This window comes from Cyprinodon variegatus, unplaced genomic scaffold, assembly GCF_000732505.1.
Source record: "Cyprinodon variegatus isolate N-32 unplaced genomic scaffold, C_variegatus-1.0 Scaffold73, whole genome shotgun sequence".
Taxonomy (NCBI): domain Eukaryota; kingdom Metazoa; phylum Chordata; class Actinopteri; order Cyprinodontiformes; family Cyprinodontidae; genus Cyprinodon; species Cyprinodon variegatus.
The window spans coordinates 218481-235380 of NW_015150526.1; the positions used below are offsets into that span (position 1 = coordinate 218481).

At 37.3% G+C, this 16900-nt stretch overlaps 1 protein-coding gene across 1 annotated transcript; it reads left to right on the top strand.

Annotated features, from left to right (window-relative positions):
* The first annotated feature begins 8335 nt into the window (after positions 1 to 8335).
* Positions 8336 to 16000, top strand: LOC107083336 (serotransferrin-like). The gene is given in 18 exon segments (XM_015372476.1): positions 8336 to 8363; positions 8366 to 8575; positions 8659 to 8807; positions 9676 to 9778; positions 9869 to 10060; positions 11110 to 11239; positions 11381 to 11436; positions 12382 to 12545; positions 12640 to 12793; positions 12885 to 13048; positions 13158 to 13254; positions 13360 to 13380; positions 13473 to 13637; positions 13819 to 13969; positions 14708 to 14775; positions 14878 to 15059; positions 15377 to 15566; positions 15680 to 16000. Coding segments are annotated over 18 exon segments (2268 nt in total). The 3' UTR covers positions 15724 to 16000.
* Positions 16001 to 16900: the final 900 nt, after the last annotated feature.

Sequence of the window (16900 nt, forward strand, 5' to 3'; positions counted from 1 at the left end):
CTAAAAAAAAAACTCAGAGATTAGCTTATTGAAGAAATCTACCAGCCTCTGACTTTAGTCAAACTTTTCCTCTCCCCGCTTCCACGTCTGATGACTGAGGGGGTTCTTACACACCCTTTCATATTTTGGATAAGAGCAGCCTGAACGGAACATCGATACATGCCAGGAGCTGTATGTTGACCTGAAAAATCATTTAATATGTCTCAGGTAAAGCTAATATTTGAGTCAAAAGTTAGAGTGTTGCTTTAAAGAGACCTTTAGACTGCTGAGTAATGTCCTGTTATCTGCTCTTGTATGCTTTTACCCTTTTTAAATGGGATATCATGCAACAAAATATCCTGGCAGAGGCCTTCACAAGATGACCTAGTTTTTAGAGATCACCAGAATAAAAAGAAGTAAAACTAGACCAAACATCTGAGAAGGGGTCCGATTGCAGAAGCCTGATTGGCAAACAGCTGCTTTGGGCTTCCACGCCTCTAGAGGGCTCCCAAGAGCACAAGAGTTCACATTAAAGACAACTTATTTCACAGTTCTTTTTTTAGCTTGCTTCACATTGGTGTTTTCTGATAATGAAGCATAATGATGGATAACATTATCTATCGGCCAGTGTTAGGATCTAAGCTCCTAAAGCTCACCAACTGGCTAATAACTGGTTTTATATACCATAGGTTCTCCTTTAAGTTTCTAAATCAATGATTTACAGGTAAAGCAGCATAGATTTGTTTGGACATGCAGTTCATGTAATCCATTGGTGTAATAGAATAAGAATTACAGGTGAAAGGCCCAAATGTTCAACTATTAATATGGATTAAGTGAGACACTTGTAGATAGTGATTGTGGGCACAGGCCCATACATCATTTTCTATTTATGGCCTGAGGTCTGAAGGTCGTGGAGGAGTAGACCATAGATGTAGGTTTAAAAATATGAATTGTACTAGAAAGGCGTTCACCAAAACTAAAAAATAATGTAAAAAGAGGGTCTGAAATCGACACAGTGAGGTTTAGACCACCATTCAAAAAGCATCCATTACTTGCATTGTGTGAACCTAAATTGATACACTGGCAAGTTTATGACCTATTTATAACATATTAAGACCCCAGAAACGGGAAAAAAAAAAAATTAACTGCAAAGAATGTAACTGCAAAAATTTTTGAAAGCTGTTAAAGCCTTTCTAGATTTGTCCCTTTCAAATAGAAAATTGACGGCCATACCTTACATACATAACACACCTTACTGAAGCTGACTGCAATAGACAAAAACTCTTCCTTTAGGCGTCTCCTTCAATCTCTCACCCATCCTAAGCTGCTCATATTTTTCCACCATTTTATGAAATTATAGCCTTTTATTTAAGCATTGTTTGTGTTTTGTATCTGTTGATTGTTATTTAAGGGTTTCCCTCTGTCATCGTGCTGATTTTAATTTTCTTTGAATGCCCAGCCATTTTTTAAGAGCCACAAACCGTATTAGCAACAATCATTCGGTTCGGGGGCAAAGGTCAGTTTAGAGGGGGAAAAAGTCTTGCAGCTGCACAAATAGATGAGGGCATTGACTCTGCTTCACTTGCCTTTCTGTATGCATTTTACAGTTTTAGATACACTGTTATTCACCTCTTGTTCTATGTGGAAAGTAGAGAAAAAGAGCAACTTAAAATAGAAAATGTTTCTAGAAAATGTTAGATCTTTAATCCTATGCAGTACTTTTTACTGCTCTAGGGTGTTACTAAGAGTATATGTGCATTTTTTTATATATAAAAAGTTTTTGGCTGCAAACTGACGCAGTGGGTAGTGCTGCTGTCATGCAGCAAGAAGGTTTTGGGTTCAATTCCTGGCCCAGGGTCTTTCCACATGGAGTTAGCAGGTTCTTTCTGTGCAGGGTTGGGTTTTCTCCGGGTTCTCCGGCTTCTTCCCACAGTCCAAAAACATGTCTTCATTGGCTTCTCTAAATTGTTCTTAGCTATGAGTGTGTGTCTCTGTGTTGCCGTGCAACAGACTGGCAACCTGTCCAGGGAGTACCCTGCCTCATGCCCATAGACTGCCTGATATGCACGGGCCCCACCACGACACTGGCAGGACTAAGCAGGAGAGGATGGATGAATGAAAATTACCTTTCTTCCATTTGGGAGCTTTAATTGCTGCCCTGCACTTATATGCGTTTCCTAAAATGAGAAAAGATTGCAGCCAACATCCACATTTTATTGTAAATCCCTTTATTGTCCCACAATGGGGAAATTCACTCTAAGCATTTTACCCTTCCCCTTCAGGAGCAGTGGGCTGCCATTGCGCAGCGCCCGGGGAGCAGTGTGGGGTTAATGGTTTTGCTCAGGAACCCAGAGTAAAGGCTTTAGGGATCGAACCAGGGACTTGCAACCTTCTCAGAGCACAAGCGCCCTGCTCTAACCCAGTAGGCCAACACTCGCACAATCTCTAAATGTATAAGTTCTGAAATGTAACTGGGACAGCAGAGGGTTGCCTGGTTGCATAACAAGCTGTTGTCCTCGACCATAATCCGGCCTTTTAGCTGGTTCTGAGAAAGAATCAATAGAAGTTAATGTCTGACCAGCAGGCCATCTCAGATCTGAGTTCAAAGTAATGAGTTACTGAGTTTTTCACATGAAAATCAGTTCAAGGATCATGAAATAGCACAAGTCATGACAAAAACCTAACCATTAAAAAAAGATGACAATCCACAACTTAAAAAATGAATGTAGAATTAATAACATTGTAGGCTGTGGAATTTGATTAAAGTTTAGTTTCTGCTTCTTGGGTGCAGAGCAGAGATGTCAAAGCTTTGAGTTTCTTTGAAATTTATCTCAACTTTATGTACAGCTCAGAGTCCCTCATCTGCGATTTCTGAATAACGTTTTTTGGGCCTTTTCTCAAGTCTTAGAATTAGGCTTCTGGTAATTCACTATAGCTCATTAAATGCAAATTTCTCAGTCAAAAACAAACATCTGAAAATTTAAACATCTAGTATATTTCGAATAGAGGAAACTAAAATGTTAGAAATTTTTAAGAGGAGGAGCTCTGTTCAAACAGCACCTTCAGATGAGAGGGTGAACCCCTAAAGTGCCTTTTTTAAAGTATTCATACGCATAGAACTTGTGTATTTTTTTCACATTACAATGAGCAAACTGCAGGATGTACAACAATCATGTGAATAATTTAGTTTTTCAAATGAGACTGAACATTTGCATTTTATGCAAACTGCTTAAAGTGAAAGAAAATTAAATGGTAAATGGCATGTACTTATACAGAGCTTTTTCAAGTCAGAGGACTTGACCAAAGTGATTTACACTACATTCAGTCACACACCCACACACTGATGGTGGCAAGCTACATTGTAGCCACAGCTGCCCTGGGGCTCACTTGACAGAAGAGAGGCTGCCATACACTGGTGCCACCGGGCCTTCCTATCACCATAAGTAGGCAATGCAGGTTAAATGTATTTCCCAAGAACATAACGAAACTGAAAGCCAGAAACGGGGCTCGAACTGACAAGCCTCCAGTTGCAGGACAAACTCCATCCAATGCCACTGTCACCACAAATTACAGCAGGCAGAGAACTCTTAACACAATTGTTAAACATGACGATGGGAGCATGATGCTGTGGCGACTCTAAGCATGGACAAGTTTTCCATGGTTAAAGGAAAGGTTGATGGGGAGAGTATGAGGGAAAACATTTAAGAGGCTGCAAAACTCTGGGCATTAGGGTGGATGTTTATCTTACAGTACATGGCTACAGCTATTAAAGAAAGGGACATATCAAAGCTAATGTTTTGGAATGTCCTAGTCAAAGTCAAGATCTAAATCAAATTTAGAATCTGTGGGCATTTATAGATAAAACCTAAATGTGTTTTTAGTCAGTGGTGATGGGTAAATTAGAATCAAAGTTCATTATAGAACAGAAGTGGGAACCATTCAAATCCTAAACCTTTACTGTATGCAGATTCTAGAAAAGGTTATTGGAAAATCCCAACCTCCCCAGTGAGTAAAACACATTGATGTTACTGTGTTATCATGAGCCATCATCACGCTGCTGAGTGAAATGTCAGTACAGATTGACTAAGAACGAGCCATCTGTGAGGACGCAACACCAACTCATCTGTGAAAGACGGATCAGGATAAGGGTGATGTGTTCCTCTAAAGGCACAGAAAATAAAATTACTTAAAAGGAATTTAATTCTACTGTGAAACGTGACAAAACATGGCAATAGCACCATCTGAAGATGTTAAATCAACTGTCTACAGACTCAAACAGTTGATGGCCTGGAACCAACAAGAAACCAATGGAAGGTTCTCACTCAACTCTTTGCTTCACAAAAACAAGCACATCTTGTAAGCACTTGCAAAAAAACTTAAAATAAGCTTATTTTGAATTGCAAGATAATCGTTAAAATCCAACCTGTAATTTGAGTTTTTGTTTATTTCATTTGTAAAAATATTTTTTTAAGAATTGATTGCTTTCACAAAACTGCGATGGCACAACTAACTTTCATCACTTTGAAAACTGAAGATTTCTTTTTTTGTTTTTACTTATTTATAGCATAATTTTGATCACGACTTTCTGTTTTACTGCAACATAGAACTATTACACATAGACCTGTTTCTATTGCCCCTTAGTCTTGACACATATACATATTTATCTTGCAATGAACCCAAATAAGGAAGACGGCAGAGACTAGTTAGAAAACATTAGCAAAGTGTGGAATCTGGGACAGTGTCTCCATAACATTACATAGACTTTAGAGAATCTAAATGTCATCTTTAGACAAAATGAAAGAGGAAAAGTGTTCCATCCATTAAAAAAACATGTAAGCAGTAGCTCAACTAAAAGCACCTTCCAAGAAGATGTCACAACTAAAGTGTTGCTATTACTCAAGTCATTTCATATTTTATTAATGACACTTTATTGATTCCAAAATGTTAAATTTCCTTTTGGTACAGCCAATCCAAGAAAAGACAAAAAACATTAGACATGGAGCTGTGTCTGCAGCCTTGCTGTTATGAAAGGTGCTGCCCACTACCCATTAGTTAAGAACAATAAGAGTAAAGGATTACAATGGAGGGAAAAATTGTATTTCTCATTTTATCCTTAGCTGGATACAGTCTGAGTCTTCAAAACACCTCAGTACAAAGACCAAACAGATATAAAACAATTGTGAAATGTTTGAAAATAAAGATAGTGACACCAATTTTTGTATGAATAATGATTAGTAAGAACAATTACCAGAATAAGTAATTGTGAGTATCAGGCATATAAATCATCATCAGGGTTATTATGACACAAAGTTACAATAGAATGACTCCTGATTTAACAAAGTCTATTCAACATAATTTTGTTCACAAGTACTGATCTCAAAGTGGATACATTTACTCGTTTAATTGGCTCAATAGTCAAAAAGAAGAAGGTACCAAAAGGAGGAAAAGGTGCATGGGAATATATACAGTATATACAGTGAACATATATATATGACAGCTGAAGACTCTTATTTAGCAGGATTACTATACAGGGTTATTGCACAGGTATTAACATGGGTATTTATATATATTGCACAGGGTATCATATAAAAAAAACTGGTTATTGCACAGGGTGTTAAAAGGTAATTGCACATTAGATATTGTACAAGTTATTGTGGTTGTAGTGTCACATTGCAGCCGGGATGAATGACCTGCAGTAGCACTCCTTTTTACAAACAGGGTGTAAAAGTCTTTCACTGAAGGAGCTGCTCAGCTCCTCTACAGTCTGGTGCAGGGGGTTAAAGGTGTCGTCCATGATGGATGTAAGCTTGGACAGCACCCTCCTCTCAGCCATTTCCTCCACTGAGTCCAGAGTGCAACCTAGGACAGAATCGGCCTTTCTCATCAGATTGTTCATTAATATATAAAAAAACAACTCAAAATGGATTTGGTCATTTTATTTCTAAGCTCCCACAGGCATCCAGTATTTCTTTAAAAAGCTTTGGCATCGATGCCATTGGATCATTTAATGGATGTATTTATGTGGATCAATGTATTGTTGCATCCCTTCTGAGTATGTCAAACACTACAGAGCTAGCCGAGCTTGATCTAACTATAATCTTTATCAAAAAGCAAAGTTATAGTCTTAACAGCAGACAGAGTGTCTGCCTCAGACAAAAAACAGGAGCTTGTGTTGTAAGAGAGAAGGCTGGCAAAAGCACATCTTCTTTTTCCTCCAACATAAAAGAATGGCCTAATAATCAACCAAGTGATTTGAGACATTCTTTGACTCAAAGTTTATAGGTTAAAATACCTGTTTTATGACATCCATTGAACAAAGACGTCTTTTCATGTCTCATGTATCTTGTTGAGGACTAAGAACAAGACATGAGGACAGAAAGAGGAGAAATGTGAGTGTCGTTAGATTTGATAAGGCCAAAGTAACCAGAGAAAACAAGAATTGGATATGTGGCTTTCAACACCCAGATAAAAAGCATCTGTTATACTCTTGCCATATTTGTACTTGACGGCACACTGCAGTAACATAATAGAATCGACTAGTGGTAGAAAATATCACATACAAAGTGGGAACCTATGATATGTATATATCAAAGACTGACATACTGGTCCTTTTTTATTGGATGAGCTGTAGTTCACTTGGTAGTGATTGGCTGTCACATTTTACACTGTATCTAACCAATAAGTCTGACCCTCTGGAGATAAAGGCTCACTGAGAAAACCTATCAATGCCTCAAGAGTCCAAACTCTGCTTGTGTTTTGAACCTAAAACTTATCACATTTAAGATGAAAAAGCATTTCTTCCTAAACTTTGACATCCAAAGATGACTTCTGGTTTCTACAGACAAAAAAAATAAAAAATATTAAACACTCAATCTGTGTGATTTCAAAATGTTATTGAAAGAACAGTAGCAATGTTTGAAATTAAAATGTTCTTTATCAAATATTTTTATATGATATCAACAGGTTTAGGTATTGGTTTAAATAAGCAATTGAAAGATTCTCAGGTTCATGACAGGAGCATCTAAAATTCCTCCTGGTTCTACAGAGATCTAGAAGCCCTGCTCTATGCTTGACTGAAGATTATGTGTAAATAAAACATTTAAAAATCAGAATAATTAGGTGACTTTATTGCCCCTTTGTTGTAGATGCATCACTAGCAAACAAGTAAAGTGGAAATTCTTTTATTTTCTGCACTATTTAAGTCATGTCATGTTTCATAAAATGACAGACAAATGAATAGCAAAAATATTCATAGTACCATTAAAATAGGCATTTTTGCAAGGTTTGTAAAAGATGCACAAACATATAAGAAATGCACAAAAAATATCAAAAAAGTATTAAAAAAACAACAACCTATAACTGACAGAAACATTAATGTCGCCAATTAATTCATAAAGAACATAATGGTTATCTGGATAAGATTGATGTTGCTCTCATACCAAAGAAATCCTGTTTATCTGATGTGAAACGTTGCAGAACTGATGAACTGATCAATCCCCCTGTCTAGGTGGAAATCCCTGGTTTCCTAAAGTTTGCAACTTTACATGCATGTTAAACCAGAATATATTGCAAAAGCCATTAAGAGATCTTGCAATATTTCATTTGGCACATGGCAACAAAGAAGGAGGCGTTCTGCAAATCCACATGAACCAAAGGCTCAGTCAGTATTAGGTAATATTGACTTTAGAAACATGACATTAGCTGAGCCTAACCACAGCTTTAAGTACACAAATTTTATTTTATTTTTTTTATAAAGTTTTCTTTCTTTTTTATCTTTTCTTTGTGTGATTATTCTTGTTTTGGCAAGAAGAGACTCAAACACATGTAAATAGGGTTGTTATTTCTGTTGCTGTAATGAAATATCTGATCCATGTGTAAAGCTGTTTTACATTTTCATAAAGAGTAAGAACAAAATAAACATTTTATATGTGAATTCAAAATGCAGCCAGGCATACACATAATCTATAAACAGAGAAATAAAAGAACAAGCTCCTCGGGTTTTGAGAGTTGTCCTTGTTTTACTTTAAATCTACATGAATTAGAACCCTGACTTAATAGAGTAATTTTCCTTCCATGACTATTTGCTGCTTGTTTTGTCCTGGCCAAACAAACGTTGCCTGAGAAACAAAGGTGATGATCAAATCAATTAATCCATTTTTTTTTTTTTTCTCAGCCTTTGGGACGACTTAGGCCAACTTAGAGGTGGGCAATAATAGAACCATCAACATGGTTTAATAATCTAAACCCGCTGAAATAAACTTTGGGAAAACAAAAACAAAACAGCTAACACTCCGAATGTGTCCAAAAGTAGCTCCTTTGGTTATCTAAACTATTTCTAAGGATGTGAAATTCCATTATGAGGAAATTTGGGTCAGTCCTCTGTTTCTCATTTATCAGCACACCAAAGTACAAAGCCGCCCTCCCATTAGGAAACTTGAGCAAACTGTGGTATTTTATCTCTTGGCCACCTCCAGTAGATTCTGCTATAAAAGCAGCAGCCCCCTCGCAGTAGATCTGCTCTGTCCTTCAGGTCAGGAGACCACACAGTCCACCAGCATGAACCCTCTCCTCCTTGTGGCGCTGCTTGGATGCGTTGGTAAGAACCTTTACAAAACAAAAAAAAACTTTACTTAAATTTTCTGCTGACTAATCCTGACTGATATGCTTCTTTATTTACAGCTGCTGTGTCTGCAGCCCCGGCTGAGAAAGTGAGATGGTGCGTAAAGTCGGACCAAGAATTAAGGAAGTGCACAGATCTTGTAGCCGCGGCTCCTGCTTTCTCCTGTGTGAAGAAGGAAAGCACACTTGAGTGCATCATTGCAATCAAGGTAAGCGTATCACCCTTAGACATGACTCTCTTTGAGTTAACTTATCATTAACATCAGTAGTTTTCTTTAAAATTATAGAGGTTGTTGCAAAACATCCAATAACGGTTTCATTGTTATCCAAACTTCAGCACTCTGCTTCTATCTGAAAAAAGTGTTCCCCTTTTCTTCCTTTTTGACACAAACTATGTGATTCTGACAATTATTAAAGATAATTGATCATAATCCATATGATGCTAAAGGCTGATGATACAGCAGGAAGAAAACTACTAGATCTGTAGTTTATGTTGCCAAGGGACAGCAAACAGCAGACTAGGAAAAAACATAAAAAAATATACTATTTATAGTTATTTCAGAAAATGGTAAATTGAAAGCCCAAAGCCACCTTCCAGTTTGCTTATTCATTAGAATTTTGTACTCATTAAAGGAAGATAGATTGGGGATAAAATTCTAGAGACCCTTTTAACTTTCTTACATGTCAGACACACTCCCTGTTTTGCACTTTGAAACAAAAAGTGATGAGATAGCAATAATCCGCAAATCACAAAATTCCACCTAAATCATGTTTTAAGCCTTAACTTCAATATAATGCCATGTGTTTAATCTGCTGTTTTTTATTTCCCCGAATGCAGGAACATTTTAACTAATGCATTTTACACACTGCAGAACTGATCCAAATCGGGAAGTTATATGTAAAATAAATAAATAAATAAAATTTCAAAATAAAAATAAAAAATGATTTAACAGTAGATAACTGTTGCAAATCCAATATTTTTACTGTTAGAGAAGGAATTTTCTACCAGTATATGTCCAGTTAGGGACATTAGACCCATTTATTCTGGATTGTTTTTTTGTGTGTTTTTTTTGACAGGCTGGTGAAGCAGATGCAATCACAGTAGATGGAGGAGACATTTACACAGCAGGACTGAACAACTACGATCTACATCCTATCATTGCCGAAGACTACGGAGAGAGTATGCATACGCAGCAGCTGTCTTTGTACATAAATCAAGCATTAAGAGTGCAGCTTTACTCACTGCTTCTTTTTATTCTCACACATTCAGCCTCAGACACCTGCTACTATGCTGTGGCTGTCGTGAAGAAAGGAACTGGATTTGGCTTTAGGGAACTCGGAGGGAAGAAATCTTGCCACACCGGTTTGGGAAAATCTGCAGGCTGGAACATTCCCATTGGAACTCTGATTACAGAGGGTGTCCTTCAGTGGGCTGGCATTGAGGACAAACCTGTGGAGGAAGGTAAGAAATCTGTATTTGTTCTTTGAACTCACCCTGGACTGTGTGTTTGGATAGTTTACGCAGTATAAAGGTACACTTATGTAATTGTGAGTTATTTTTCTGGACTACTTACAATCAGTCAGGTATGTTTACTTTAGCTCTAAACAGTATTAGTTCTAATCTTAAATAAATCCACATTTTCTTCTGAGATAATTCTGGAATTTGCTGGTCAAGGTAAAAAGCTGACAGCTGGCACAAAGATTTAAGACCAGTACAGTGAAAAGTAAGACAATAAGTCTGATTCTAGACTCATACCTATATCCAGCATTACCACTATGTAATGCAGTTACATAATGGCAGCATATGGCCTTGTTTTGAAATAGTTCTCCCCTTAAGCAAGAATATTATCAATTGGCCTCAACATCAACATCATATTTTGTATATTCTTTTTGCTGTTGTGAACACCTGAATTTCCCAATTGTGGAACAATAAAGTGGTTTTCTATTCTATTCTATTCTATTCTATTCTATTCTATTCTATTCTATTCTATTCTATTCTATTCTATTCATGCTATCACCTTCAATGTAGATGGTGTTGCTTTGGTTTCAAGCCTTTATCTAACAAGCTTATTAAATTTAAAGGCATATTGGAGGATGTTCTTGATTTGTACCATCAAAATTAGTGATCCTCCTAATTGCCAATCATTCTGGTGATATGTTTACGTAAGTCCGTCCTACGAGCTCATACCCATTTTCACTTATTGTTGGTGAGTCTGACATAGTGGAGAAATTGCAAATCTTCTTTTGGAAATTAAGCTTGTATGGGCGATGCAAACAGCAACTTTTAAACAAAGCATGCATTTTTTTTAAGTGGAGCGGAAAAGTCTTTTCAAAAATTCGCAAAAATCCTCCACTATACCTTTAAAGTTTTTTTTCTTATATTATTTCATGAACAATTAAGCAGGATGAAGGCCTTTTGCACGCGGCTTATCATTTTCCATAAATGTTTTGACAAAACTGAAAATGTTTTGGAATTATTTGGTCTTAATTAATTATCTAATGTATTTTCAGCGGTAAGCACCTTCTTTCAATCAAGCTGTGCTCCAGGAGCACCACGGGGCTCCAAACTGTGTGAAATATGCAAGGGAGACTGCTCCAGGTCCCAAAAGGAGCCTTACTACGACTACTCTGGAGCCTTCCAGTCAGTATTTACTATCCTCAATTCTCTCCAGTGTCGCTTTCTTTATCTCTGACAGGCTTGAAGAATCATATCTTTGTCTCACATCCTTCAGTTATTTTTTTTTGTCTCTGTTTCTTTTTTCCTACTTGTTTAACATTCTAGGTGTCTGGCGGAGGGTGCAGGCGATGTGGCATTTGTGAAGCACCTCACTGTACCCGGTCAGTATAGCTCAATGGATCATTGTCTTTTATACGTTTACATAATAGCTGTTTTGTTGTTTTTTGTTGTTGGTGTGTGTGTGTGTGTGTGTGTGTGTGTGTGTGTGTGTGTGTTTTTGTATTTTACCTTAAAAATTAAGCAAAAAGCAGAAATTGCCAAGCACATCTGTGTCACAAATATGGTATGCTTAGCGTAAAAATAAAGGGCATTTCTGTATTATTTTCTTTTTTGTGAGAATGTTTCTTAACATCAAATCTTATGCTACTGGAAACCCTTCTAAATTTCTCATAAATTTTGTTATATTTGTAAGAAAAATGCATTTTTGGGGGTTGTGCATCAGGGTTAGGTATAACACCCTGTCTTCCAATGCCAAATAGCTTACTGTGGAGCCGGTGTGATGGTGAGATGCTTTACCTTGAAAAAGGAAACTTGTCATTACTGGATTATAATCTGAAGGCAGAAAGTCAATGGCAATATGCCTCCACTCTTATTGGTTGAGCTCAATCTTACATAATGTCAATGGCGAACAAAACAAAGGACACCTTTTCAGGGACCAACTCAAGAATTTGGAAATGGTAATATAATAATAAATAAAAATTATTCAAATTTCTGTCTTGGTCGGGGGTACAAACTCAACTCTAATGCTCAGCCCATAAATGCAGTTTATTTACAAATGCGTACCCATTTGAAGAGAAACAACATGAGCCATAAAAAGCTCAGCCAACAACGCTGGATACATGTTGATGCCAGTGGTTGTAGAATTTCCATTTTTCTCTGCATTAAGATAATGGCAAGTTTATAAGATTTATCATTAAAAAAACACAATCAACCACAATTTATTTGCTTTTCTGGTATTTGTAGATGGGACATAATTATAAAAATAATTATAAATGCAAGATGAATTTAGCTAAACAAAAGTATGGCTTCTGAATTTGCTTGTTTAGATTCTGAGAAGTCCAAATACGAGCTGCTTTGCAAGGATAATACAAGAGCGCCCATTGATAACTATAAAGACTGCCATCTGGCCAGAGTACCTGCTCATGCAGTTATCACCCGCAAGGACCCAGAGCTGGCTAACCTGATCTGGAACAGTCTCAGTGGTGTGCAGGTAAAATGAATTAAGCATAAGGAAAATACAGAGACTACTTCAAACCTGCAGAAGGAAACTTGAGCTGTGCTTTGTGTGTTTCTTGACTCTTCAGAATTTCAACCTTTTCTCCTCTGAGGCTTACGCCCCTGCCAAGAATCTAATGTTCAAGGACTCAACACAGAAATTGGTGCGAGTGCCTCCAAACACAGACTCTTTCCTGTATCTGGGTTCTAATTATGTGAGCATTGTCCACTCCCTCAAAAAAGGTAAAAGTGGGGAAAACCCGTTGAAAGAAATATCCAGATTCACACATTCATCAGTCAATAGTCAATCCGTAAACATGTTTTTTTTTTTAAGAGTCCGCCACAGGAACTGCATCCTCTGGCATCAGATGGTGCGCTGTTGGCCATGCAGAGACTGTAAAGTGTGACGAGTGGAGCATTAACAGCGTGACTGATGACAGCGCCTCTATTGAGTGCCAGAATGCCCCAACCGTTGAGGATTGCTTCAAGAAAATTATGGTAAAACCAAAAAGATCTATGCACTCTACTTTTCACAGGGGAATTCTTGGTTTCTTTTTTTCCCCTTATTTTTATTAGCTTGTTTCTAAATGTTTGAAAAATCTTGCAGCGCAAAGAGGCAGATGTGATGGCTGTGGACGGAGGACAGGTGTACACTGCTGGAAAGTGCGGTCTGGTTCCTGCCATGGTGGAACAATACGATGAACGTATGATGCCAAAAAATTTACATAAAACCTGATAGATGATAACAATGTGTGTTTTGGGAAAACTTTGGTTAATCTGTAACATTTTCAACTTTTGTCTCTGCTCAGAGGCGTGTACTGGTCCTTCAGGTATTACACCATCTATTTTATACTTTTATTAAGACACTCAAATATTATATTTAGGTGTTCTTGCTGTAACTCATCTTCTTCTGCTTTCACAGACACAGCCTCCTCCTATTTTGCTGTTGCTGTGGTAAAGAAGACTTCAGGAGTGAACTGGGAGAACCTGAAGGGAAAGAAGTCCTGCCACACAGGCGTAGGCAGGACGGCTGGCTGGAACATGCCCATGGGCCAAATCTATTCCCAGACTAAAGACTGCAACTTCGGTCAGTGCAAAACTGTTACTTAAAAAAAAAATGCAATGATTATGAAAGTTTTAAATTAAATGATGCATGTCATTTTTTATTACAAGACAAGATTGCGTAAAATGACAGATTTTTGGCGTTCTGAACCGTCTTTGAAAACGTTTTCAGTCTGACTGATTGATTACACCCTGCTTCTCCACAGCTAATTTCTTCAGCAGTGGTTGTGCCCCAGGTGCCGAACCCAGCTCTCCATTCTGCCGTGAGTGTAAAGGCAGCGGCAAAGCCGTGGGAGATGAAGCCAAGTGTAAAGCCAGTGCTGAAGAGCAGTACTATGGTTATGCTGGAGCTTTCAGGTACGTTGAGACACATCAGTGACTGTATGACATTGTCTATGGTATATGTTGGTCATGTAATCTCTCTTTGCTATTTGGCCTTGTGTTGTCTACTTTAATTGTGTGGCTGTCCTCAATGCGTGGCTTTGACAATGTGTGGCTTTGACAATTATAATTTCTGATAAGAAAATGTTTTCAACATCTTTGCTTTTGGCTAAAGTAAAGGGTTTTTTGGGAGTTCCATTGGGCTTGTTAGCTGAAAAGTAGTAAAGTTTTTCACAATGACCTCTGCACAATATAAATCAACTACAAACTTTGGCTGTAGAGTAAGCAACATTAGCTGGCATTCAGAATGACTCTTCTGTAGCTTGTTTTTCTGTCTGCTCTTTGTTGTGAACAATATAAGGTGGGTGGAGGTCGTGAAAAAAAAACTGAATCAAAAACAAATTGACTTATTTTAATTCTTGAAGAAGGAACCTAAAGACCTGGCAACTTTCAACCAAGAACTCAGAACTAATGATGACCCCTGGAAAAGTTTGAAATGACTAAGAATTAAACAGAGTCCAGTTGTTTTATTTCTGTTTTTTGATAATGATGCTAAAGATTAATATTTGATCAACGGTTCCTTATTTGTTACATAATTAAATGTCTGTTTCACACATATCAAAGTCCTCTGGATTAGGTCTGATCATATCTAATTAAAAGTCTTAATCTGGTCAGTGACATCATCATGACACCATGTGTGGCTTATTATTGCAGATGTCTGGTTGAAGGTGCTGGTGATGTAGCCTTCATTAAACACACAACTGTTGGAGAAAACAGTGATGGTAAAGAACATTACCTAACTTCACGCTAGTACCTTGCTGAATTGTTAGCTAAAAAATGTCAGCATCGCTCTAACCTATGGCCCTTTTTTTTTCTGATCAAAGGTAACGGTCCTGAATGGGCTCGTGGTGTGAATTCTAATGACTACCAGTTGATCTGCCCTGGAAAGGATCCAATGCCCCTCTCTGAGTATATGTCTTGTCACTTGGCCAAGGTCCCAGCACACGCTGTGGTAACCCGCCCTGAGATTCGTGATAATGTGGTTCGCATCCTCCAGGACCAGCAGGTCAGTGATACATTTTAAAAGAAATTATAGGCTTTGTTATTATTCACAGGATTGACAATGCTTTTTTTTATTTTTATAATTTTTGCCCAGAAAACTTTCACATTTTTGAACTTTTCCATCTGATGGCAGTACCTAAGCCTTATTTTTAGTCTTACTCATCAACCTGGCAGCTTCACAAGGCCCATTTGAAGTAGAATACTGATTTTGAAATCAAATCAAAACTGTTAGACAACATTAAAGTCAGTTAAATTTAAAAGTTAACCAAATATAGATTCCATATTTCTAAAAAAAAATAAAAAATGTTGTTTACTTTACAGACCAAGTTTGGAGCCCGTGTGGATTCCACGTTCAGAATGTTCTCATCAACCAATGGAAAGAACCTCCTCTTCAAGGACTCCACCAAATGTCTCCAAGAAATTCCATCTGGAAGAACTTTTAAGGAGTTTTTGGGAAATGAGTACATGGCCGCCATGTCCTCACTGAGAGAATGCAGTGACACTGCTTCAGGTTTGTGCTACTCAAAGTTGCTACTAGGATTTTCAATGATCAGCAAACATGCATTGCTTTTGGAGCCCATTTGAACTCAGTATTTGAAAATGTATTTTCTTTCCTCCCTTCAGATCTGGAGAAATCTTGCACTTTCCATACTTGCCAGCAACCCTAAAGTGTAGTGAACAGTTTCCCATCATTCCATCATTGATTCAGCAACACTTCCTACATTCACCATCCAAATCAAATTGCGAGCTGATCTTGCAACCTGTTTTTTTGTTGTTGTTTTTTTTTCAAAATAAGAACAGAAATATTACACACTTAAGATAAACAATCATGGGATCATTTCATTTTAGCTTTCTGTTAGAAAAAAATATCAGACTTCTAACATGACATGATTGATTTTCCTTTGTTAACCACTTGACTATTTCCAAATAAAACTTCTCAAAAACTTTTTTGTGGACCGTGTGTTATTTGTTGCTACACTACTAAAATGTATGTTATCTACAGTATTTATTCATTTTTCACTTAATTATAGATGCACTTTTGAAAAATGTTGGTTGCGCTGTTTGAATTAATCAAATTCATGAACAGCTTTATCCATTTCAAACAATAGTTTGCAATGCATTTGGTATAATTGTCCAGTTGGAAAACTTCACCCTCCTAGTTGACTTTATGCAGATCTGAAAAGAAGGTAATTGTTTCTTTAACCGTTTTTGCTCTTTGTAAGTACCAGTAGAAGCCAAAATGTTCCACAGCAGGATGCTGCCTTAAAGCTCAAGCTCTACAATTGGTAATGTTTGTAGGTTTCAAAGCCTTATCTAAACATCTCAGTGGAAACATTTTTGTATTGTTTGACTGCACAACCTTTCTCCATAAGCTGTTTTGCTTGTGCATCAGGAGAGGGCCAAACTGTAATAGTGAAGCTAGATCCATGTTTTTTGAGCTCCAGCCTTTCAGCCCTTAACCAAGGTAATATTTCCTACCTTGTGGTATTATTGTGGTCTTATATGTTTTATGATTTTCTAAACCTTTGTGGATTCTTTCTGAATCTTCCGAATCAGGATATCTTACTGGAAAATTTTGTATGCACAAACATGAAGTTTCTATAGTTAACGTCAAAAACCATCATCAGTTCATTCAAGTAGGCTGCAACTAACGATTATTTTGCAAATTGATTAATCGGTGGATTATTTATAAATTAATCAATTAATAATTGGATAGCCAAAGATTCCTTAACCCCTAGAACCCTACGAACCCACCGGTGGGTCCAGCTGTCACGTGACCTCGTAATTTTAACAAATCCCCAGTATTGATGTAAAAAACACATTTGGCACAGTTTGGTGACATTT